Genomic DNA, 26,494 nt, shown 5'->3' with positions numbered 1-26,494 from the left:
TGAGGGACTTGCATTTTACGCACAAGCAGCTCATCGTCCCATCACAGATATCATCAAACAATATATCCTCTCCTGCATCCCTGAACATTTCCACATTTTTTACCAGTCTTCTCAATCTATTTCCTGTCAGGGAATCCTTTCGCTGGACTAGAGAGTTCAACCAGGCTTTTCTCAACCATGGATTAGTGGCCAGGATTCTGTGCCACAATTGGTGCTGAGGTCAGATTCCTAGCTGGGTTTTCTTTCTTTTTGCTCCCTCTCTCCCTTCCAGGAGCTGAAGGTCTTTCATGTAGGGATATCGCGGAGTGGGGAGTGGGGTCTGGAGGGAGCACACTTCCCCACCAGCAGGCAGCCACGTCTGCCTGCACGTGTGACCCTGGGGTGCAGGGCAACCCCCCCAGACAAGCCACAGCTGTCTGGTACATCGTTCCACCTATGTCTGACCTTTTGCGGTCTCAGAAGTCAGTGGTGTCCTGTCTGTAAGTTTTTCCCTGAGAAGTTTTCTCCTACGTCATACACTGTGCAAGGGGAAAATGACGCTGTGGAAACAAGTGCCAAAATAGCTTTGTACCACCCCACGATTTTGGGACGGAAGATGTGTAAAGGTCACAGCCCAAAAATGTACTTGCCTAGCTTGCATGTTTGTCTCAATAAAAAGAGGTTCCACAGGAATGGTGGTAGCTCGCTTCAGCCCACCTGTGCGCAGCTCACATTATGATCAACACCTGTCTTGGGTCTTCACTTCATTTCAGGTGTATGCTCTTCTCCTCACACATAGGTGGAGAGGCGCATTTTCATCTGAGGGATGGAAACAAGTCCAGAGGCCAGGGCACAGTTTCTCTACTCTGGTGGTTACTGCGATCACCTCACATGCAAAAGGTCTGAAGCAGCCAGCAAATGCGATGCCCTCTGGAAGTTGCTGGACTACAATCCCATCATCTCTGACCAGATGCTGGACAAGGCAGATGGGATTTGGAGTCCAGCCTCATCCAAAGGACACCACATTGGCTGTAATCCTAAACACATCCAAACAGCCGAAAGCCCCACTGAAGTCAGTGCATTCCTATTCAGGAACATAATATTTACTGGGACTGTTAAAGTGATATTGTCTCTTTAAGAAATAATCTGCAGAGGGAATTCCGGGAAAGGGAAGGAAAAAGCAAATAAAACAAAATAAAACAAAATTTAAAAAACTAGCCCCATTTTTTGTCTGTTTTCTTGCTTCTGCTGATTGTGACTAGAGTGAGTCATCTCAAAAGGCCTGTGGAAAGCTGTCAAAAGAGCTCTTGAGATGTTTGGCTTTATATCTGTGATTTTCATTTGGAGAGAAACTCCCAGCTGTTCCTGTGAGGCAGATTTAGCCTCCTTAGGAGATCCTGAGGTGGATTTTATCTCCCCTCAGATAAAAGAAAGGGAGGAAGGTCTCTCCAGAGAATGAGGCTCCTGAGAACGTGTAGAGTTCAGCCCCTGAGTCAGCATCAGAAAAAGACATCTCCCCTGCTTCACAGTCCAGAGTCACCCGGATCCTCCTGGGCTCCTCACTTAGGGACAAAGGAGAGGAATCAGGGGAGGTGCAGGCCCTGTACTTACCTCTCAATTTCCCCACAGCCCAGATCCCTTCCTCATAACTTAACTCACAGAAGGTATTAATTATTCTCATGAGAAAGTCATCCTTTCTCCTCAGAGACTTCCTGGCAACCCCTACAGCCCATTCTCCCTCACTTCCCACAGTGACTTCCCAGAAATGTCTGCCTGCTGTGAATCCCTCACGTCCCAACACACAAGGCCAGTCACTGAATCTCTCGGGATTCTCAGGCAGGGCTTGCTTTTTGTCTCCCCATCTCACACTTTTCCGATCCTCGGACAGGATGAGCCTGGGATGGGCTGTGTCTGGATCCAGAGTGACATTTTCTGTTGGAAAAAGAAGAGAGGCAGAATCAGCTGAGAGTCAGAGATGGACATCCTGATCCAAGAAACACCTCAGGAACCAGATTCCTTCTCAAATAAATGGGATTTCTTTGTATTGCATACAGAACTGGGATAATTCTCTCTTTCTTCCATACTTTCCCCACAATAAATACTTTCCTTGTTGGTTTTAAATCTGTTTTTTTTATTGCTCTTTACATCATAACTTTACATCATAAAAATATATATCCAAAAAATGTTTTTGATTATTGTTGTTGTCCATTTTAGATCATCAAACATTACTTGTACACAAAAAAGAAAAGAGATGTAATTTAAATAATATTCTTCATAAATAATTTACTTCCCGTACCTTCCATTTTATTATAATAAATTTGTTGCCTGTATTTATCGATTTTCTTTTTCTTTGAGGTACTATTATTTCTATCTATCTTCCTTTTAATATTGGTTATCTACAGAAATTACTCAAAGGCTGTTACCGTTTTCAAATTGCAGCCCTTGTTAGTTTTATAGGATGCACTGTTTCCCCTCCAAAAATGAAGGGGAAATGTGTGTGCGTCCTATGAAGCGAATGCAGGCTCCTTGGCTTCAGCGAAAGCAACGCGAAGCCTCCGAAGCGCAGAGGGAGCGCTCCATCCGCGCTCCGGAGGCTTCGCGTTGCTTTCGCTGAAGCCTAGAAAGCGAGAGGGGTCAGAGCACACCAACCCCTCTCGCTCTCCAGGCTTCAGGGATAGCCGCCTGAAGCCTTTGGAGCGCAGCGGGAACTCACGCTGCACTCCAAAGGCTTCGGGTTCCTTTTGCTGAAGCCAGGAGAGCAAGACTCTCCTGGCTTCAGCAGAGAGGGAGAGCTACACAGCGCCCCTTCAGCGGGAGAAGAAATAGCAGAGCTCTCGTGCAAAAGGAATTCCTCCCCTCAAACCTTTTAAAAATCTTCCATGCTATTAAGAAACATAATTGTGCCCTTTGGGGCTCATGTGCACTTGATTTCATAATTAATTTGTGAACTCTCAGGAGATTGTGTTCGTGGCAGCCCTAGGTAGGGCAGCTGTGGGTGGATGTCTGAGGCCACAGATCAGGGCTTTGCTTCACTGCTGGGAGACAAGCCTGAGGAGGAGGAGGCAAAGAGGGGAACAGGGTGGTTCAAAATGCCCTTTCACACTGCCCTTCAGAGTTTGAGAACCTCCAAAAGGGCCAGCCCAGATGTACATTGAGGGGGAAAACCTTTACTTTGCTCTGCACTCTGGTTCAGGCTCTTTCTCTTAGTGACAGCCACCATTTCTTTCCTCTAACCCCCCATGCGCCAGAGTGACAAATTATATAGGGCATTCTGAGGAAAATAAGATTATGGCTGGACCACCAAGAAGGAAGGTATTATGGGAACATCCCAGTCTGCAGCAAAAACAAAATACAAAACAATGCAATACATTAAGAGACTGGCATACCCAGTTTTGGAAAATGCCCAGAATAAAATCCTCGCAGCCATTTCTCATTACTTTTGAATTGTTTCATCACATCCTCGAGCATACTATTTATATCACAGAGTTTGGAGAGCCTCTCATTCAGCTGTGGAGGGAAAGCACACGGAGTCTCCAATCTCTCTCTTTTCTCATACCTGGTGAGAAGAAAAATAATATTAGCCCATTCAAAACCACAATTCCTAGCACAGTAAAAGAAAGGAAATGAGAAAGAGTTGAAAAAAGCCTGTAGGGTCAGGCAGGCACAGAGAGGCTCAATTCTTCCTCACTACAGGCTCCACAGCCAGATATCTGAGGGCCAAAGCAGCAATCCCAGGCCTCTGTTTGCCCACTGATGCAAAATCACAACAATCCCAGCTCTGAGGGGGGCGAAAAAATCAACTTATTCCAGATTCACTAACCTCTCCTCCAAAAATACCTAAGAGAGAGAGAGTTAACAGAGGTGGATGCCTTTCTGTTGCTCACCACTGTTTGAGGAAAAACTAGTTGGACATTGAAAAACGTTTGTAGGTACTGAGCTATTCACTAGCATCTTTGAGCCACTTTCTTTTATATGTTTGACACTATGTATTGCAGAGTCAGTGAATGCAACGTGCAAGAGGCACAGAAGAGCCTCCAGCCCTATGTGACGGGGAAGGAGGAGGCCGTGCTCTGGCCTTGATCCTTGGAGGAAGAATTAGATTGCTACAATAGCAAAGGAGAGGGCCCTATTTTTACGTGTGAGATGCTGTAGGGCATGGATAGCCAAACTAAGGCCCAGGGGCCGGATCCAGCCCAATCGCCTTCTAAATCTGGCCCATAGACAGTCCGGGAATCAGCATGTTTTTACATGAGTAGAATATGTCCTTTTATTTAAAATGCATCTCTGGGTTATTTGTGGGGCATAGGAATTCATTCTTTGTTTCCCTTCCAAAATATAGTCTGGCCCCCCACAAGGTCTGAGGGACTGTGGACTGGCCCCCTGCTGAAAAAGTTTGCTGACCCCTGCTGTAGGGTATGGAGTCCTACAGTCTCTCCCCCAGGAGCCCCTTCTGTACCAGGTTTTATGTGTTGGGGTCCTGGACCCTTCCTGACCTCACAGAGAGATGCTAATGGAAATGAGCAGGATCCACTTACTTCTGCAAGGTGCTTCTCACATCCTAGAGGGGAAAAGATAACAGCAATCACTGCCTATAAAAGGCCACACTTTGAAGGCACTTCAGACCCTGGAATGGATGCAGCATGGTCCTCTAATCTGAGTCTGCCTGGCACACATCAAAGATTTGAGCAAGAATGGCTAAATCAGCCAATATTGGTTTCAGTCAGTTTTTAATTTTACAATCTGAAGCTCAGTTCTCCACAATTCCACATCAGCATTTTAGTGCGAATTTCTCCCCAAATACACCTTTGTAGCCAATTTTGTATGCAAGTTCAGATTACTTGGCTTGAGAATTTCACTAGAAAATCTAGAGAATTGCAAATGCTGGTGGATGGCTATGATTCAGTTTGCATATTGCATAAACGGCAAACAAAGCAGGTCTGAGGCAGTTTTAACTTATCAACCTGCATTTAATTTTGTGTGCAAAAAAATCCCTCCCAACACACTTCTCATTGTGCAATTTAGACATCAGGAGGCCTACAGTTTAGCCCTTCTAGAACATTTCCCCCCAAAGCCATTTGTAGAACATCGCCAAATTTCAGCCAGCCAGCTGAAACCACCTGCAGTATAAGATGCAATGAATTTTTGTGTTCAGCTGAGTTTCTTACCCCAGCAAATGTCGGTGGATTGGGGCATTACAACCCCTCATTGTTTCTTTCACAGAAAAATGTTCAGGAAAAGGTCAAGGAATTATGAGGTGGTTGGTAGAGACCATATAATGATGGGCGATATTTCTCAAACCAATGACAGGTTTCTCAGTGGGCTTACATAAACACCCCAACCACCACAGACCATTTACATTTGTGCTGAGTTGTAATAGCTATTGCATTTTTTGATGACACTTTCATAACATTTATCATGATTGAAGTTGGCCTCAATGTCTGTCTGGAGGGCAGAAATTGAAAATCTGAATGCAGAAAGGTGGGAGTGTCAATTTGGATTAAAAAATGTGATTGTGCTCAATGTTAAGGCTCACTTCTCCTTTGCTTAATTTTAATTTTGATTAGCTCTAAGGCAGCCAGAGCAGCCACAACAGGACATGAAGGCAGCACTGCAAAAATAGAAGGCATTAGGAGAAAATCTTTGGCTAAGCACAGAACACCACATTCTATTAACACTGAGTAAGCATCTCCAGTCTGCATTAAGGGGAATAATAAACCACACCAGTTTTCTTGGCAGCTCCTGTGAAAAAGCTGAGTTCCTTTACTGCTTGTATAGAGGCACAAAAAGATTTGGAGGAAGCCCTTCTCCTGGAGTAGACCCTTGTGCTGTTCCTCCTGCCATCTTACCTGCAGGAGTTCACTCGCTGGCTGCTGACTCTTCTCCTCCATCTCCTGGATGATCCTCTCAAGAGAGGAGAGTTCCCTGGAGAGTCTGGCCAGCTGCTCATCCCTTCTTCTTGCAATCTCCAGCTCCACCTCTTCTATCTCGTGCAGCAGATGTTTTTCTTTCTCTTCCAGAAACTGGCGCAGTTGTCTAAACTTCTCCTCTGTCCCCTGCTTCTCAGTTTTTGTTAATTTCTGCAAGAAGCAGGTAGAAGTAAGAAACATGGAGCCCTGACTCAGGAACACACTTGCTCTGCCCTCTCCACTGCTATTCCTGCTTGCTGCCTTCCAGTTTGCCTAAAGCAATGAGCTTTTTCCCCTAGCCATGGAAGTTCCTTGCACATATTTGGACCTGGCATAATCACAGTTCTAAAATATTCAGGGAGCCTCCACGGACATTAAATGCTGCTCACTTTAGACTGAACACTTCCATAAATAGGAAGGCAACAGAAACAGAGGAAGAGGGCATAGCTAGCCTGCTCATCCCCAGAGCACCCCTGTTTACTTTAAGGCTTCAGGATGGCCTGACTTTGCTAAAGATTAACAACAGAGTGCACATTTCAAAAGACCTTTCATTAACCACTTGTATGGTCCTTCAGGATATCCCAAGTACTTTATATTCAATAGAGCTGGGCTGCCTCGAGGAAGAAATTCAATCCAGTTTGCATTCAAAGGTGAACTTAGCTGATAGACACTCTCCAAAAAAATACGCAGATGGAAAAACAGCATTCATTTCAAATTAACACTCCTCTGAATGTTACTCTGGTCAGATAATGTGCACAAAAATGCACATTCGAGGGTAAAGTAGGCATTAAAATTGTTTATGAATGCAAATAACACAGAAAGGACTTTTTAAAATTCAAAATTGCACGCTGATGTGGAAAAATGGGAAGAATGGGACAGATTTGCCCATGCTTCTTCAGTCCTGACTTGATTACAGTGGTACCTTGGGTTACATATGCTTCAGGTTACAGATGCTTCAGGTTACAGACTGTGCTAACCCAGAAATAGTACCTCAGGTTAAGAACTTTGCTTCAGGATGAGAACAGAAATCGTGCTCTAGCGGCGCAGCAGCAGCAGGAGGCCCCATTAGCTAAAGTGGTGCTTCAGGTTAAGAACAGTTTCAGGTTAAGAGCGGACCTCCAGAATGAATTAAGTACTTAACCCGAGGTACCACTGTATTCAAATGCTTGTTCCCATCCTAGTAACAATAGGGACACCTACAAGGAGGTCTTGACTTTGCTTTTCCAGGTCTGCTCGATAGGCCAGCATTTTCTCTCTCTCTCTCCTCAGTGTCTCCAGGCGGCTGCAGATCAGTCTCTAAAGAGGAAACAAAATCCCAGGTTTGATTAAGACCGAGAAAAAGAGAGGGAGGATGGAAGGGAGGGAGAGAGGAGTCCATTTTAGAAGGCATCTGAAAGCAGCCCTGTATTGGGGGGGGGGGGTTATGTTAAATATTTTATTATGTTTTTATATATATAGAAAGCTGGGTGGGGTATAAATATCATTATTATGATGATGGAATAGAACTACCCTATTTTCATCATAGAAATGTTGGAGGGTATGCAAGCTCCCTTTGGAACCTACCCCTACGCTGCTTAGGTTTCTCCTTTGCTGCCTTTTACATAATAAACAATTGATGTTTGGGCAATTGATTTAATGCAGTTTGGACTTAAGTGCTACGGAAAACGGCCCAGGAAGAATCCACTGCTCTTCCCCTCAACAAGATCCACAGTGATTTCCTACCTTGTACTCTTCGGAGGCCTCCTCCAGAGGAATCACCTTGTGGTTTTCATGTTCCTTGGATCTGTCACAAACCACACAGATGGGGGTCTTGTGGACTTTGCAGAAGAGTTTCAGGGTCTCCTGGTGCTTCTCACAGACCTTCCCTTCCTGAAGGGGAAGGCTGAGCTTCTTGGCTATTTCTACCACGTTGGCCAGTTGCCGGTTGGAGATGAGACTCCTTGGCTGGACAGTTATTCTGCACTGTGGGCAGGAAGCCTCTCCCTCCAGTTTCCCCCAGCACTGGACCAAGCAAGATCGGCAGAAGTTGTGCCCACACTCTGGGATGGTCACTGGATCCTTGAAATATTCCAGGCAGATGGAGCAAGTAGCTTCATCGCACAGACTCTGGGCGGGACCACCAGAAACAGCCATACCTGCCAAAGTCCCAGTTAAGTTTTACTTTCTCAGTTTTCAGTCACTGGCTGTTCCCCTTGCTGTAAATGATTCATGAACTCAAGGCTGATGGGGCTTTCTTTTTAAAAAGACAGACAGGCCTCTGCAGTTGCTTAACATTTTGTTGAGAAGCCTTGGTTGTCCTTTCATTGCTTTGGATTGCTTTTTAATTGTGTGTTTGTTGTTGTACAGTGGTACCTCGGGTTACATACGCTTCAGGTTACAGACTCCGCTAACCCAGAAATAGTGCTTCAGGTTAAGAACTTTGCTTCGGGATGAGAACAGAAATCGTTCTCCAGCGGTGCGGCAGCAGCTCGAGGCCCCATTAGCCAAAGTGGTGCTTCAGGTTAAGAACGGTTTCAGGTTAAGTACTGTTACGGCTAAAATCTGGGTGCGGGGCTACTCTGCCACCCAGCTCATCGGACTAAGTGTCCGCCGGTCCCTGCGGAAGAAAATGAGCTCAACCGGGCACAGGAGCAAACAGAAGATCCAAGTTTATTGTGCAACAGGTTCAAGACGAGATTGAACAGCGAGAAAGGGGTGACATGAACTTTTGAAACTCCCTCCATGTCCCAGAATACAGTGCAAAATACATCCCAGTTACATCATGAATATATTAAGGAAAGGTTGGGTTATACAGATTACATCATGAATACATTAAGGAGAGGTTGGGTTACACCGGATTAACATATGGAGGAGGGAGGGGGAATATGCAGGAGATATGCGCAGATAAGCGCTTCCTGAGGGTGATGGGAAGACAATGGTCGATGTACGCATAGTCTGACACCTGGCATTGCCTGGAGGAAAGGTTTGGCAGAGTGATTTGACAGGATTAGGGTCTTGACACCTTACTTGAGGGATTATGGAGGACAGGGGAGGGGTGATGGAGTCCTAGAGAAATTGAGCAAATGGGCATGTTGATTTTCTATGGATTTTAGATTTTAGTCCCTTTTGACATTGACAATTGGAAATAAATTGATATATTGTAGTGAAGAAGGTGGTGAAGAAGACATGCCCCCCCTTCCGTATCAGTATGGACCTCCAGAACGAATTAAGTCCTTAACCCGATGTACCACTGTACATTGCACTGAGAAGGCTTCCTGAACTTTCCTTGGCATTGTGGCGGTGCAGTCTTTGCTTATAAAAAAATCCAAGGGTAGAGCTTTGTAGCAGTTGGAGCTGCCCTGGGCTCCCTGCTTGGTCATCTTTGTCAGCTGCTCAATTCCAGGGAATGGTCTGGTGGTGCTGGGCCTTCAAGTGAGGGCTGCATTTTATCCAGCGCTTGGCATCAACTAGTTTGAATAAATTTTAATGAATTTGTTCAAATCCTGGGCTCGTCCACACTTCCGCTTGTCTAATTGGTTTTCTGCTTGACCTGCAGTTTCTATCCACACATCCAAATAGTTTCCGGAAAACCTGCTCCTTATTTTTAAATAGGAGCAAATGTCAATCTGGAGAAAACCCACATTGCCATTTCCTCCGATTGAGAGCTAAAGAGCAGTTTTCCCCAGGAGAAACCAGCAGGATAACAGGCAGTGTGGGTAAGGCCACGATCTCTGAACTGCACCTGAAAGTAGCCCCCATAACTGAGGGTGAATTAATTTTGTCTTGAATGATTTCTAGTTTGCCATTGAGTTCATTCTCTTCCATGTGTTTTTCACTCATTGGGACTTTTAAGTGTAAAGATCATAATTGTTTGGGGAAATAAAGTGCTTTATAAAATGCTTTGATCTGTGAAACTGTCACTGTTACAAGTGCCAAATAATAGAACTTCTGCACTTGGAAGAAATGAACATCTAAACTTTGGAACTCCCTTCCTGTTGATATCAGGTAGTGCCCTCTTTTTTTTTGTTTTTTTTGTTTAGGCAATTCTAACCTGACATGTAGAAATTGAAATTAGGCTACCGCTGGATTTAATTATCATTTGAATGTTTTTGAATTCCTGTTTTCATAAATATTTTCTTTAGTATTTTAATGTTTATATTTGGGGTGTGGGTGCATGTAAACGGATTAGTTTTGTTATAATCAATCAAGCAGTACATAAAGCTTGTAAAATCAAATGAATCATATGGACAATTCCCTTTCCCCTGTGTGTGTTTCGCTTTCCTGTATATTGGGGCTGGATTCCACGAAGTAGGATACTGGTAGGGTTGCCATATTACAAAGCGCAAAATCCGGGACACATTTGGGGCACCTCCCCCATCCCGCATCTCCATCGTTCACCCCCTTCCTGTTCGCCCTCTCCTCCCCTCCCCTCCCTTACCTTTGCTGTCCTTGACCTCCTGCTCACGAGATGCTGCATCTCTGGACAATGGGAGGCCAAAAGCCCATGCAAGACCTGGTGGCCAGTGGAAATGCCACCAGACCTAGTATAATAATAATAATAATAATAATAATAATAATAATAATAATAATAATAGTAGTAGTAAAATAAACCCAAACCCAGACACTTAATGTAAACTGCAAAAATCTGCCCAGAGGGGCATGTCCCCAACAGAGGACATGTCCTGGAAATCCCATACATATGGCAACCCTTGGTACTGGAAGAGAGGCAGTGTCATGAGTCTCACTAGCATAACAGGACTTCAGCACCTCTTCTCCCCACTGAGAGAACCAACCCCCCCAGGGATGGTGAGGCGCATCTGTTTTGCAGGCTTTCCTTCGGCAGGCCAAATCAATGTGTTTCTGTGTGAATTTTATGTGTATGACTCTCCGCTGTTGTTGCAGTACCTCCGCACATGCTAGTACCTATTTATCTACTTGCACTTTGACATGCTTTTGAACTGCTAGGTTGGCAGGAGCAGGGACAGAGCAACGGGAGCTCACCCTGTTGTGGGGATTCGAACCACCGACCTTCTGATCGGCAAGTCCTAGGCTCTGTGGTTTAACCCACAGCGCCACCCATGTCCCTACCACTGTATACTTGTATCTATATAAGGTTTACCTCTAAGACCAGAACTGTATTATAGTGGGTTGAGCTGATCGTATACCAGCATCTCTTAAAGTTTATGTACCATGCCTCAAAGTTTACCATGAGGCAATCAACACTTTATACTTTGAACTGAACTGAGTGGGAAAGTTGTTTCCTTACCAAGGAACTCTGGAAAATGCTACTGGAAAGCAGGAAAACTCGGATGCTCTGCTGGAAGACTCTGCAGATCACACTGGTCGAAGTGTGGTGTATCAACAACAGATGGCGGTCTTACAGGTCATGGGCCAACTGACTTCTAAAAGTCAATTATAAATAGACAGACAGACAGACAGACAGACAGACAGACAGACAGACAGACAGATAGAGTGAAGCTATGGAGCATGCTCCCCCAGGAGGCAGTGATGGCCACCAACTTGGATGGCTCTAAAAGAGGGTAAGACAAAATTCATGGAGGGCTATTGTGGGCTCCTCACCATGACGGCTATGCTCTGCCCCCACACATATGGAGACAGTAAATCTTCCCAATACCTGTCACTGGAAACCTGGGGAGGGGAGGGGAGTGCTCTTGTGCTGTGTTCTGCTCCCAGGTTTCCCACAGGCATCTGGTCGGTTCAGATGCTGGACTAAGATGGGCCACTGGGCTGATCAAGCAGTTTCTCCTTATGAATTGAGTAAAATTTATCACTAAGTATGGATATGGTGGGGACGCAGGTGGCGCTGTCAGAGCCTAGGACTTGCCGATCAGGTCGGTGGTTCGAATCCCCGCGACGGGGTGAGCTCCCGTTGCTCAGTCCCTGCTCCTGCCAACCTAGCAGTTTGAAAGCACGTCAAAGTGCAAGTAGATCAATAGGTACCGCTCTGGCGGGAAGGTAAATGGTGTTTCCGTGCGTTGCTCTAGTTCGCCAGAAGCGGCTTAGTCATCCTGGCCACATGACCCAGAAGCTGTATGCCGGCACCCTCGGCCAATAAAGTAAGATGAGCGCCGCAATCCCAGAGTTGGTCACGACTGGACCTAATGGTCAGGAGTCCCTTTACCTTTTATGGATATGGTGAGGCTGCACTTACACAGGGAATCTGTAGTTTGTGCCTCTCTCACACAGTTTGTATCTTCTTCCTGTCTTGAGCTCTACAGAACCAAGAGCGCCCTCTTTTGATATGCACGAAGGGGTTGCTTTCTAGTAATCCACCAATGCAAATACAATGTGCATATCTAAACAACTATCGGAGGTCTTGTAGGGACATGAAGGCATACCACACAGCTGTCGCATTTTAAGCAGGACACACGGAATAATAAAAAAAGGAAGTGAAACCCCCCTCCAAGTTACCACTCCTCTTCCTCCTTCCTCCAGGAGGAAATGGAGACTATGGCCACGGCGGAAGGGGCGGAGGCTGTGCCAGCTGTAGCAGCTCTGCCCAAGGTGGCTTTGCCCATGGCTGGGGCCGCTCTGCTTGAGGCCATGCTGGTGGTGGAGGAAAAGGCAGTGGCCACAGAGGAGGTGGCAGCCAAAGGTATGCGGGGGGGGGGGGGAGGGGAGGCGGCTGGTGAGCAGGTGGACAAGAGAGGGGGTTTGCAAGCAGGTGGAGAGAGCAATCAGTGAGGGTGCAGCAGGGGGGTAAAGTGGTGGCAGAAAAAAAATGAAGGGTATGGGAAGGTGGAAGAATGAAACTAGGATTGAAGGTGATGGAAGCTGAACCCTTTTGAGGAATATGTTATTTATTGGGAAAGTTAAAGTGTTGCTGTCTCTTTAAAAAATAAGCTGCAGGGGGAATTCTGGGAAAGGGAAGAAAAACAAGACAAAGTCTTATTTTTGTTTGCTTTATTATTTATGCTGATTGTGACTGGAATGAATCCTCCCAAAGGACCCCTCAAAAGCTGCCCAAAGGGCTCTTGAGAAGCATATGTGTGTGTGTGAACCACCCTGAGACCCCCAAGTATAGGGCGATATATAAATTCAATTACACATGTGTGTTGTGTGTGTCATTCTGGTGAGGCAGATTTAGTCTCCTCAGCAGATCACAAGGTGGGTAGAAACTGTATCCACCCGAAAGAAAGGGAGGAGGGTCTCTCCATAAAACCAGGCTCCTGAGAAAGTGTAGAGTTTGGTTCCCGAGTCAGCATTATAAAAAGACACACATTCGCCTTCATAGTCCAGAGTCACCCGGATCCTCTTGAGCTTCCCATTCAGGGACAGACGAAGGGGATTAAGGGAACTGCAGGTCTTGTGCTGACCATCTTTCAATTGTATAGCCCAGATCCCTCCCTCGGGACTTAGGGGAAATCCATCCCTGCTTACTGACTTCACAGCGACCCCTACAACCCATCCTCTCCCATTTTCCACATTGACTTCCCAGAAATGTTTGCCTGCTGTGAATCCCTCACGTCCTAACATAGGAGGACAGTAGTCGCTGTATCTTTCACGAGGTTTTTCTCCCAGTTTCACACTTTTCCGATCCTCAGACAGGATGTGCCTGGCATCAGCTGTGTCTGGATCCAGAGTGACATTTGCTGTTGAGGAGATGATGAGGGAAAGAGAAGAGAGGCAGAGTCAGCTGAGAGTTGGAGATGAATATCCTGATCCAAGAGATGCCCAGACTAGATCCCCTCTCAAGTAATTGGGAGTTCTTTGCATTGCATTCTGGATTGGGACCCTCCTCCCCTCCTTCCAGACTTGCCACAAGTGAACCAGGTTTCTGTTGTTTTTATATTCAATGTATTTATATTGTGCTCCTCCAGTTATTCCAGGTGAAATAAAAATTTTTTTAAGGCATATATATTTATATATATAAAATAAATGTTCATAAATGTACCAACCAAGCACGTACATAGATATATAAACCACATGTCTGAAATCCCACAGAAAAAGTCCTGAAACCATTTTGTCCCTCCAAAATTGACCTCAAACATTTCTCTGCAAGGTCAAAGGAAAATGGAAAAGCCTCCCCATTGTCTTCTCCTTCACAAATCCTGTCTGAAGGGTATGTCTGTGTATGAATAGAGTGAGCCTGTGACCTGGCTCAGGAACTAAGTATTTATCATTACAAAAGACTGGCCAGGCTCCCCAGGTAATCCAATCAAGTGACCATCAACAGGTAACCTGCCAGACAGGAGATAAACAATGCACTCAGATTTCTGTTGTAGACCACCTTTTCTGTGATGTAGGTATGATATATCTGGGGTGGTGGTCTTGGGCTACACCCCTTCTGTGATGTAAGTACAGTGGTACTTGGGTTACATATGCTTCAGGTTACAGACTCCGCTAACCCAGAAATAGTGCTTCAGGTTAAGAACTTTGCTTCAGGATAAGAAAAGAAATTGTGCTCCGGCGGTGCAGCGGCAGCAGGAGGCCCCATTAGCTAAAGTGGTCTTCAGGTTAAGAACAGTTTCAGGTTAAGTATGGACCTCCAGAACGAATTAAGTACTTAACCTGAGGTACCACTGTAAGATGTTTCTGGGGGTGGTCTTGGGACTGTAGGGTGGGCAATTTAAAATATCTATATAAGAGCAGGCACACCTTGGTTCTGGATCCCCCTCCTTCTCCTGCGTGTGAAGGGGGCACCCTGTTGCAACAGTTCAATAAAGAACAGGCTTACTAGCTGCTTTGCTTCTCAATATCCTCTGGTTGGCCTCTGTTATTTTCTCTGACCGATGGAGAACCTACAAAGGACTCTATAAGGGCCCTTGTGTCCCCCATAAGGGAATATACGCAGGCATATAAATTATTATTATGAATTATTAATCATTATTATTCTTTTTAAAATCATGAAAAGTGTGATTTCCAGTATATTTGGGCATATGGAGGGTGTCAGCTGAGCTGGGGGTTAGGGTTGAGTTAGGAAATCCCTAACTCTGTGAGCCAGATAGAGAGGCTGAAAAGAGTGTCTCTTTTCATGCGTTTTTTGCTCTTGCCTGCTTGTGATCCCAAAATTTTCTTATGCTGCTGGGCTCCACTTTTGCATGCAGACAAAGGGCTTCTTCACATCACAGTTTATGCTGTGTTTGTGGCTGCTTCTGACCCCATTTCATTTGCATGGTCCAGGTGATATTACCCTCAAACAACATCACTTGGGGGCCATATTCAGGCCTCCATCATGTTATTGAATTGCACACGTATATTTCTAAAGAACAGCCACTGAAATTGTTTAGCTCGTTTCTGATGCTAGTCCTACACAGAGTAGACATGTTTAAATTAATAAACCCAAGTTACTCATTTTCACTCTGTCTATATTTTACAGCAACATAAACAAGTTCTCTCCCTCAATTGTTTCTCCTTATTGCAATTGTGCTCTTCCACAACTGGAATATTTTTTTAAAAAAAGATAATTAATGGCTCCTCCCCGGCCTTCCTTTGCTGTCCTATTTCAGACTGCAGATTTCTCCCTTCTGTGCCAATATCTCTAAGGAAACATTTACATTAGACTCTTTGAACTGTGTTTTAAACCTCCATAACAGGAAACCCTCCTTGCTCCCTTAATGATGGGGGAGGAACCTAGATCTGGCCAGTGAAATCTTTCTCCCTGTGGGCAAAGTTTGATAGGTGGGTGCACAACTGATCTGTCAATCAATATCCCTGATGTCAGAACTGTGGGATAACCAGACTCAGATAAGCAACATGCTTAAATCTAATCAATGCACGAAAGGCTTAAGACCATAGAGTAAGCTAATCGGCCAGGCTTTGCTCCCCTTGGGAAGAAAACAGTGTATTTTTCCAAATTTTATTTTTGTTGCATATACTGTGATTTCAAATCTCTGCCAGAGTTCCCTCACCAAAGAGTACTTGCCCAAATGCTGGATCCTGGCATCCAGGGAATTCTCCTCTTATATATCTACTTCTTTTTATTTGCCACCAATAAGAATGCTAGGTGATCAATTTTTGCCCCATATAGATTGAAATCAACCCTGAAAACCCTGATGATCAGCTAATTGGCAGCATTTGCAAAGCTAAGGTAAGGCCTGCATATTCATGTAATTTTGGAATTGAGTCTTTGTTTAATGCTTCTCTCTTGGATTTAATCTACTCAATAAGGCTAGTTGCCTGGGGAAAACAGGAGACAATAAAAATGTAGCCAGTTACAGGCTGAGTGTGCCAAGATAACTACAGTGGTACCTCGGGGTTAAGAACTTAATTCATTCTGGAGGTCCGTTCTTAACCTGAAACTGTTCTTAACCTGAGGTACCACTTTAGCTAATGGGGTCTCCCGCTGCCGCTGCGCAATTTCTATTCTCATCCTGAAGCAAAGTTCTTAACCTGAGGTACTATTTCTGGGTTAGCGGAGTCTGTAACCTGAAGCGTCTGTAACCCGAGGTACCACTGTAACTGAAGCCTCTGTGTTCAGAGGGAGTATCTCTCAAAGCAGGAACAGAAGTCTGTAAAGGTTGTATTTAGTAGCCAGCAGACTTCACATATCTCCCTCCGTGATTTGTTTTCTAAAAGAAAACTGAATTAACCATTCTAAGGTTTTTGAGTTCTGATATCTGGAGGAGATTGTTAATGGAAGTTACAGTCATATCTCATGTTACGTCCACTTCATGTTACGTTTTTTCAGGTTACGTCCTGCAGTGACCCGGAAGTACTGGAAAGGGTTACTTCCGGGTTTCGCAGCTCGCGCATATGCACAAATTGACGTCACGCGCAGAAGTGGCGAATCACAACCCGTGCGTGTGCAGACACGTCGCTGCGGGTTGCACTCTTTTCATGTTGTGAATGGGCCTCTGGAACAGATCCCATTCGCAACCAGAGGTACCACTGTATAACAAAAAAGTATGGCTACTCGCAAGCCTGTCTCTGAATCTCAGGTGAAGGGAGCCTGAAAGTGGTGGGAGCCATTGCCTTCCTGCCATGAATGTGGGATGCCTGGAGGCATCAGACAATCTCTAGGCAGGAACAGAATTCCTCCATCATTACTCTCACACTTGTGGGCAGTTCCTTTGTAAGTGGAGGCACTCTCCAAACACCCAGTTCTGCACTCTCAAGCCCACCACCCTATGTTTTACATATGAGGAACCCAAACAGCAAGACTAAAGCTATTGATGGTTCCCAACTCTGCAAAAAAGACTCCTTAACTCCAATGAAACACCAGACCCCACCCGTGAAGGTGGGCCTCCAATGGAAATTTACCTTTCTGTTGTCCGAATGACCAATTATCTGAGGAAGAAAAAGATATAAAATTTAAGGGCTATATCTCACAAAATTGTAGTTACAAATAATCACTTCATAAAAAAGCACCTGTTGTTTACTCATTTCACATCAAAGATTTAGTCGCAGAACAAGCACCGTATTTTTCGCTCTATAAGACGCACAAGACGCACCTAGTTTTTGGAGGAGGAAAACAAGAAAAAAAAAATCTGTATCTCAGAAGCCAGAACAGCAAGAGGGATCGCTGTGCAATGAAAGAAGCAATCCCTCTTGCTGTTCTGGCTTCTGGGATAGCTGCGCAGCATGCATTCGCTCCATAAGACGCACACACATTTCCCCTTACTTTTTAGGAGGGAAAAAGTGAGTCTTATAGAGCAAAAAATACTGTAACTGGAAACAAGAAAGTTGTAGTCAGGTGATATTAATTAACTAACAGGTAAAAATCAGACATTTTAAACCATACTAGACAACAACAGAATAAAGCCATTCCAAATCCATCAATGAAATGGAGATCCATAATGGAGGATTGGAGGGCCAGTATCAGTATTTTTAAAGGATCCAGAGAAGAGCTGGAGGCAGGTTCAAGGCTGCCCCAAGTAAACAGGTGGGGGAAAGCTATTGAAACCAGAATTGTTAAAAATACTGACAGAGCAAACTTGCAGGGGGAAAATTGGCAGAGATTTGAAATCTAATTCCAAGGGTCTCGTGCAACAGGAAGTCCTGCCTCATTAAACTTCTAAAATTCTTACAGAATGTTAACAAAATTTTTGGTAGAGGCTTTCTGGAAAAGTGTCCTTAGCTCCCCATGTGGGGCTGATCTAATAAGAATTGCAGGATTGTGTGATGGTTGAAGCACTATGCATGGCAGCTGTGGGTCGATGTCTGAGGAGGAGATGGCTCAGGCCTTTGTTCCACTGCTGGATCAGCCTGGGCAAGACACTGGGTGCTTGCTGATGCCCTTTTTGATGACCTTCAGGCCATTGAAACCCAAGGAAGGACTGGGAACCTCCAAAAGGAACTTCAGATTGTGTAGATGGGAAACAAAATGTAAGGAAGGTCCCATGTAAATGAAAACTGGATGTTAGGCTGACCCAGTGGGATTTCATAAGGGGGAAAGTAAATGAAATAGTTTATAGGTAGGAACCAAACTCCTAACTCATTGGTCCCAGAATGGCATGTAGGTTCTTCGCAGGGATGCCAGCACCCCCACAAAAATCTACCCCACACCTGTATCTTCAAACCCATCCTCTGGTCATTCATTGTACATATAAAGAAACTAAATGCCACTATAGACCAGAGCTAAGCTATTGAATGTGCTTCCAAAGTCTGCAGAACTGACTGTTTAACCACAAAGAAATACCTGAACCCCACCCCTCCTGTGAATTGGGGTTCCTCATTGGAAATTACCTTGCTGAAGCTGTTCTCTGAATGAAAGGGAGTCTAGGGAAGAAAAAAAGATAAGAAGTGTAAGTACTACATTCTTTCATTTCAAATATATGTTCTTGCCAAATAACACTTTATACTGCAGCATCTATCTAACCCGTGATCTTTTCTCCGCCATGGTTTCTTCCTAAAACGGGTGCAGCCAACCAGCTAAAAAGAGACAGGTTGTCCTGATCTCTCTCCCCTCACCCTCCCTCCATGGCCTCTGCCCGAAAATGGCACCAAAGCACAAACGAGTAAAGAAGTGGGCAAACTTCAGCTGTTCAGACCTCTAAATCAGGTGTGTGTGCAGCGAGATTTGACTATAATTCTTTGTGTTTGTCTAACTGAGTGTTCATGTAACAAGCAGACAGATAACGGGACCTGTGTGTACAATATAATATGAGCCTGGTGTGCTCACTTTTTGACTTACATAATGCCCAGAATAAAATCATTGTAGCCATTATTTTATTACCTTGGAATTTCTTCATGGCAGAATCCAGAAGTTGGTCTATATCACAGAATCTGGAGGTCTTTCTCTTCAGCTTTGGAGGGAAAGTTGGCGGATTCTCCAATTTCTGTCTTTTGTCATACCTGGTGAAAGGAAACAAAATATTAGTCCGGTCAATTCCACAATTCCTGGTAAAGGAAAGAAAGCTGAGAGGAGGAAGAGAATGGTAGAGAGCCTAGAGGGACAGGCAGACACAGAGGGGAGAGATACTTCCTCGCTATGGGGTCCAAAACAGCCAAACCCCAAGCCTCCAGAAGGTGACTAGGCCAGACAGAGAGGTAGCCTAACTCAAGAAGGAAGAAGCCTTGCCACTGCTGAGGTGCTTGTTCAGGAAGATGGTAGCCACCTATTCTGCCCCTGCTGCCTGAGGCAACCAACACCCTCTTTGTTCCATAGCTTAATACAAAATCCATATTTGCCTTTTGTGTGTGTGTGTGTGTGCGCGCGCGTGCATGCGCACACACACACACACACTATTTTGTTGACCACCAGCATTACGCTTTCCAATATATAACTACCTCTGTCGTAAAGGTATATATGAAAGTATTGAAAAGGTAATTTCAAAGCCTGGAAATATGAAAACCTTTCGGCCTGCCATCAAAACGTTATTGTTCTTATTAAGGGAAGTGCTCAGTGGCTTCATGTGGATGTTAAAAAGCAATGGGGACAAGATGGAATGCTCCCATGGCCCTGAAATATGTCCCCCATAGAAATTCTCTTTCAGATGTTTGAAACTATTGCAGAGTCAGTGAGTAGGATGTGCAGGAGGCAGAGAAGAGCCTCCAGACCTGTTTGATAGTGGGGAGTTAGGTGCTGCTCTGAGCCTGATTCTTGGAGGGAGAATTGGGGCACAACAAGGTCAAAAAAGAGGGCCCTGGTTTTACTTGTGAAATGCTGTAGGTCTACAGTCTCTCCCACAGGAGGCAGATCTTATGTACTCTCCTCTTTAATCCCTCCTGGCATGCTAACAGAAATGAGCAGGATCCACTTACCTCTGCAAGGTGCTCCTCACATCCTAGAGGGGAAAAGAGAAGGGAAATCACTACACACCACAGGCCACACTAGGAAGACCCCCTCAGACCCCTTGATGTCAGTCTCATAGCACACACACCAAAGTTTTGGGTAGGGATGGCTGAATTGTCCAATTTTCATCAGCTGGGTAAATCGTACACTTTGCTGGGCTGGAGAACTGCCTTAGAAAGTCCAGAGAACTGCAAATGCTGACGGGTGTTTGTAATTCAGTTTGCATATCGATTTATAAAGTGCAAATGAGGAATGATCCATCCCACGTCTATTGGATGCACAAGAGACCTGGCTTGAGGCTCCACCAATTGAGCCCCTTTATGTGCCTACTTCATGGGTAGGCAAACTAAGGCCCGGGGGCCGGATCCAGACCAATCGCCTTCTCAATATGGCCCGTGGACAGTCTGGGAATCAGCGTGTTTTTACATGAGTAGAATGTGTGCTTTTATTTAAAATGCATCTCTGGATTATTTGCGGGGCAAAGGAATTCGTTCATATATTTTTTTCAAAATATAGTCTGGCCCCCCATAATGTCTGAGGGACAGTGGACTGGCCCCCTGCTGAAAAAAGTTGCTGGTCTGCAGCCATCCTTTTCCTGACGTGGAGCCTTGTGCTCTTCCTGCCACTGTCTTACCTGCAGGAATTCGCTCTCTGGCTGCTGGCGCTTCTCCTGCATCTCCTGGATGATCCTTTTCACATAGGAGAGTTCCTTGGAGAGTCTGGCCAGCTGCTCTTCCCTTTTCCTTGCAATCTCCTTCTCCACCTTTTCTATCTCATTCAGCAGACATTTTTCTTCTTCTTCGATAAACTGGTGCAGTTGTCTGAACTTCTCCACTGTCTTCTGCCTCTCAGCTTCTGTTAATTTCTGCAAGGTGCGGGAAGAGAGAAGAAAAGCGGAGCCCTGAGTCCGGAATATGGGATCTCACGAAAACAAGACGTGAGATTTCCACTTCTGAGTTTTCATGGACACAAAATCAACTTCCTGATGGTGAAGAAGCTCCCTTCAGGCATTAAAGGAAACATGGTGCCTTAGACTGGCACCTTAAACAAGTAGGAACAGGAGGAGGGCAGAGGTGTCATTTTACTCCCCAGCATTCCCCATTTACTTTAAAGCTCCAAGATGGCTTGAGTTTCCTAAAAAATAGTAATATATCCATTTTTGTACCGGGTCAGAGGGTTAGGTCAGCTGCCAGCAAAAAAACTAGCAGGACAGGTGGTAGAGAGGTAACTTCAGGAGGCAGAAAATGCCAGTACAGGTCTGGAAAGTGCCCAGCTTCTCCTGTACCAGTGAATTTGCCAAATATATCTTCCTGAAAAAAATATGCAGTGAAATACAGCAATCTTCTGTAATTCACACGCCTCCAAATTTAGCCAGGTAACATTTACAAGAATAAGGGTGAAGTATGAATACAGATGAATTTATCATTCCAAAATAAATTTATTGATATGCATTGATTAAGATCGTAAAGTTAAGAATAAACATCGTATGACTGTTCATAGGGTTAAAGTAACTAATATATATAACACAGTGTTAAGTTATAAGACAAGAACAAAGGACGTCGAGCTGTGGTGGAGGGAAGTCACAATAGTAGAAACAAGGAAAGTAGATATGTATACACATGCTTCGTAATGATAAAGATATAACATAGAATGTACTGTTAAAAATGGAAACTTATAATTGATTGTAATATTTCATACTTTATATTCTGTATATACTAAAATAAAAAATAGCATTAAGTTCTAAACAAAAGTTATAAGAATTCTAATGTCTCAAATATAGAATAAATATTCATAAATGCATACATATCTAAATACATAAACCATATGTCTGAAATAGTACAGGAGAGCAATCCTGAAGCCATTTTGACTCTCCCAATGACCTCAAATATTCCTCTGCCCTAAGGGAGGCGAATGGTGAAAGCCTTCCCATTGTCTTTTCACTTATAAATCCTGTTTTAAGAGCATATTTGTATATGAATAGGGCGAGTCCGTGACCTGGATTTAGGAGCTAAAGTATTAACCATCACAAAAGAATGGCCAGCCTGCCCAGGTAACTCAAACTGAGACCATTATCAGGTATCCTGACAGACAGGATTTCTGCTGTAGACCACCTCCTATGATGTATATATGATTTTGGGGTGGTCTTTGGCTAAGGGGGTTGGGCAATGTCAATGTGAAGGTTCCTTCACACTTTTGTTCAGGGTCTCTCCGTCCTTAGAAGGAGGGGAGGGAACTCTCTTGCAAAAAATAAATAAAATATCTGCCTTGCTTTCCATTGGATCCTGCCTCCATCCATTCTCTGACCGATCAAAAGCCAAACCCCAATTTTTACATCACTAGTAACAACAGTGACACTTACAAGGAGGTCCTCACATTCCTTTTTCACGTCTTCTTGATAGGCCAGAATTCTTTCTCTCTCTTTCCTCAGAATCTCCAGGCGTCTACACATCAGTCCCTAAAAACAAACAAACCCAAAAGCTCAGGTTTGAATCAGAGAAGCAGAAGTGTTGATTATTTATTTTATTTATCACACTGATATACCACCGTTATCTTCCAAAAATCTCAAGGTGGTATCCATGGTTCTTTTCCTCCCCACTTTATCCGCACAACAACCCTGTTGTGGCTAAGAGATGGTGACTGGCCCAAGGTCACCTAGAGAGCTGCATGGCTGAGTGGGGATTCAAACCCTGTCCTCCCAGGCCAGGCGTAGGCAAACTCGGTCCTCCACATGTTTGGGGGACTACAATTCCCATCATCCCTGACCACTGGTCCTGTTAGCTAGGGATCATGGGAGTTGTAGTCCCAAAACATCTGGAGGACCAAATTTGCCTATGCCTGTCCCAGGCTCTAGTCCAACACTAACCATTATGCCACACAGTTAAGCTGACTTCTTGGTGGCCTTGCTATTAGCTCTTTATCACATAAAGTGCTCTGGAACATTCTAGTATTTTTTCCAATTTCATTCATTTTATTGAGAATAAATAAGCAATGGTTAATGATTATATATATATATATATATATATATGCAGGTTTTGGTGTCCTCGGGTGTCTTCCCGTGTAAAAGTTGGGGTGTCTAGGCGACGTTTCGACGAGGTCTCACTCGTCATCTTCAGGCTGGTGCTTTCGGCTTCTTGTTACTGGAACAGAGCAGGATCTCAGTGTTTGAGTTCCTATAAATACTGTTGAGGGGGTGTGGTGTATAGCCTCCAATGTTCTGGGCAGAGAGGAAGTTCCCAGGCTAGTGTGCCTTTTCTTCTTTTGTTCCTTAATTACTTGAGGGATATCTTGAGTGATTTCTTGAGTGATATCCTGAGTACCACTTAGGTGGGTCATTAGGTGTGGATTAGTTGCTAAAGTCTTTGTGTCTTGACCTCTTGAACTTTGTGAAGAGTTTTTCTGAGAAGATGGCTGTACTGCACTTAGTTGTGCTCTGGCTTGGCTTCGTGTATAGGGGCGAGCTGTGGTTTTGTGGCCTGTGTCAGCCAGATCTGTGTAGGGATTGCAGGGGGGTGCAGCGTCCGGAGGTGCCACCATGGTTTGGCTACTGGATGGTGTCTGTAATTTATCTGTGGAGAGGGTCTGGGTTTGGGTCTGGTGTGGTTGATTAGAAGAAAACAATGGCATGGCCCTCCTTCCTTATATCAAGGGCACTACAGATAAAATTAGCAAAATCCTCCATAAACACAATATCAAAACAGCCTTTTGCACCAACCAAAAAATAGCCAATATCCTCAGAAACCCCAAGGATAAAATCCAGTTGGAAAACCAAGGGGTCTATGAAATACCCTGCAAAGTCTGCCCAGCCACGTACATTGGACAAACAAACAGACGAATAAATGCACGTATCGCAGAACACAAGAATGCCGTCAAAAAAGAAGAAAAAACTTCCTCTCTTTTCCAACACATGAAAGAAACAGGACACGAAATTAATTTTGCAGATTCCAAATTGCTCTTTAACATGGAACATCACCACAAGAGAATAATCATGGAAGCCATCGAGATAGAGAAACACCCTCACAACATGAACAAGCGTGACGACACATCCCGCTTGCCAGACATCTGGAAATTAGCCCTCCCCACAAAAACTGACACCAGATCCAGAGGCACACAGAACGCCATCACCAATCAACCACACCAGACCCAAACCCAGACCCTCTCCACAGATAAATTACAGACACCATCCAGTAGCCAAACCATGGTGGCACCTCCGGACGCTGCACCCCCCTGCAATCCCTACACAGATCTGGCTGACACAGGCCACAAAACCACAGCTCGCCCCTATACACGAAGCCAAGCCAGAGCACAACTAAGTGCAGTACAGCCATCTTCTCAGAAAAACTCTTCACAAAGTTCAAGAGGTCAAGACACAAAGACTTTAGCAACTAATCCACACCTAATGACCCACCTAAGTGGTACTCAGGATATCACTCAAGAAATCACTCAAGATATCCCTCAAGTAATTAAGGAACAAAAGAAGAAAAGGCACACTAGCCTGGGAACTTCCTCTCTGCCCAGAACATTGGAGGCTATACACCACACCCCCTCAACAGTATTTATAGGAACTCAAACACTGAGATCCTGCTCTGTTCCAGTAACAAGAAGCCGAAAGCACCAGCCTGAAGATGACGAGTGAGACCTCGTCGAAACGTCGCCTAGACACCCCAACTTTTACACGGGAAGACACCCGAGGACACCAAAACCTGCATTCCTGTACCCGTGAAAATCTACGAAAGCATATATATATATATATATATATATATATATATATATATATATATATATATATATATATATATATATTATAGAAATGGTGTAGAAACTTGCATAAAATCAGTATTTATTCAGGGGGGATGTGTATCGGCGTTGGACGCATGGCTGATACCAATGTTTTTTCATTTTGAACCCCATGTTTTTATAAGCAAAAATAATAATCTACGTTACAAAAGATAGGAGCAGTGCGCACGTTGTATTTTCCAACTACTAAGCAGAGAGAAGGTAATGTAGAAAAATAAAAGCAACAAAACACATATTGAAAGCCTAATTTTGCAATGGGGGGGGAGAGAGTTTTGTATATCTGAATTTGACACAAAATTGAAGTCCCTCCATCTCATGTAACCTAAGAGTTACAGAAAAGCTCCCAAGAAGAATCCAAAAAACCCAAAATCCAGAATAATTTCCCACCTTGTACTCCTTGGAAGCCTCTTTCAGAGGAATTGTCTCGTGACACACGTGCTCTTTGGATCTGTCGCACACAAGACAAATGGGGGCTCCGTCCTCCTTGCAGAAGAGTTTCAGGGGCTCCTGGTGCTTCTCACAAACCTTTTCTTTCCCTCCTTCCTCCTTCCCCTCTTGCAGACTGAGCTTCTTGGCTATTTCTACCACGTTTTGCAACGGCCGGTTTGGGATGAGGCGCCTTTCCTGAACCGTTTCTCTGCAGTGAGGGCAGAAAGACTCTGCCTCCGATTCCCCCCAGGACTGGATCAAGCAGGACCGGCAGAAGTTGTGCCCACATTCTGGGATCATCACCGGATCCTTGAAATAATCCAGGCAGATGGAGCAAGTGGCTTCATCGCAAAGACTCTGCACGGGACCACCTCCTCCTGCAGCAGCAGCAGCAGCAGCCATGGCTCCCTCGCGCCAAAAACAAAGCAAACTTCCACTTTCTCCGTTTTCAGCCAATGGGCGTTTCCCTTCCTGCAGGATCTCGGTGCTGATGGGACTTTTTTTAAAAGAAGAAGCAGACCCGCCTCTGCAGCTGCTTAATGTTTTCTCAAATAGCCTTGATTGTTTCATCATTGCCGTGATTGCTTCTCTCTCTCTTCCTCCCCCCTTCATTAGAACTATATAGACACATAGATTTATACATATCGTTGTGCATTGTCCTGAAATAATAAATGCTATTATAAAAAACTAAACTAAACTAAATCCTTGTCATTGTGGAGAAACAGCCTCTGCTTCAAGGCAATCCACTTCCCCGAGGGCAGAGCTGTGTAGCAGCCAGTCCAGGAACCTCTCTCTCTTTTTAATTTTTATTTATGCTTTTCAAATTTATACATTTCATTAATTTTACAATCATTTTAATTAACATTTCCCAATTTGACTTCCTTCCCCCTCTTTCTGCAGTTCCATCTTCTGCATATCCAAATTCACTTAATTTACTCCTTTTAAAAATATCTATTTTAAATATATACTCTTATAAAACTGCAGGCCATTACAATCAACCTGCCAATGTTTTTACTCAAAAAAAAAAATCCTTCCAGTAGCACCTTAAAGACCAACTGTACACTGAAACAGAAGTCACCAGACCCTTCTATATAGTGAGAAGGGTCTGGTGACTTCTGTTTCAGTGTATCTGAAGAAGTGTGCATGCACACGAAAGCTCATACCAAGAACTAACTTAGTTGGTCTTTAAGGTGCTACTGGAAGGAAAAAA

General features: G+C 44.4%; 2 protein-coding genes and 1 long non-coding RNA gene across 3 annotated transcripts; 1 reads left to right on the top strand and 2 right to left on the bottom strand.

Annotated features, from left to right (window-relative positions):
* The first annotated feature begins 52 nt into the window (after positions 1-52).
* LOC309365455 lies at positions 53-1,113 on the top strand. The gene is made up of 2 exons (XR_014166163.1): positions 53-289; positions 753-1,113. It is a non-coding gene; the product is annotated as an uncharacterized lncRNA (long non-coding RNA).
* LOC309365258 (zinc finger protein RFP-like) lies at positions 288-8,336 on the bottom strand. Its single transcript, XM_081903492.1, has 6 exons — positions 7,608-8,336; positions 7,086-7,181; positions 5,826-6,056; positions 4,515-4,537; positions 3,417-3,535; positions 288-1,941 (listed from the first exon to the last, which is right to left on the bottom strand). The coding sequence occupies exons 1-6, from the start codon at positions 8,016-8,018 to the stop codon at positions 1,367-1,369; spliced, it is 1,455 nt and encodes a 484-aa protein (XP_081759618.1). The 5' UTR covers positions 8,019-8,336; the 3' UTR covers positions 288-1,366.
* Positions 8,337-12,773: 4,437 nt separating this feature from the next.
* On the bottom strand, positions 12,774-25,749 carry LOC309364701 (E3 ubiquitin-protein ligase TRIM7-like). Its single transcript, XM_081902482.1, has 8 exons — positions 25,243-25,749; positions 22,421-22,516; positions 20,696-20,926; positions 20,031-20,053; positions 19,003-19,121; positions 18,513-18,545; positions 17,088-17,114; positions 12,774-13,477 (listed from the first exon to the last, which is right to left on the bottom strand). The coding sequence occupies exons 1-8, from the start codon at positions 25,684-25,686 to the stop codon at positions 12,978-12,980; spliced, it is 1,473 nt and encodes a 490-aa protein (XP_081758608.1). The 5' UTR covers positions 25,687-25,749; the 3' UTR covers positions 12,774-12,977.
* Between the last annotated feature and the right edge of the window lie 745 nt (positions 25,750-26,494).

The sequence above is a fragment of the Podarcis melisellensis genome (assembly GCF_964234715.1).
Source record: "Podarcis melisellensis genome assembly, chromosome: 2".
NCBI classification, from domain to species: Eukaryota; Metazoa; Chordata; class Lepidosauria; order Squamata; family Lacertidae; genus Podarcis; species Podarcis melisellensis.
This window is presented reverse-complemented; position numbering and strand designations above follow the sequence as displayed.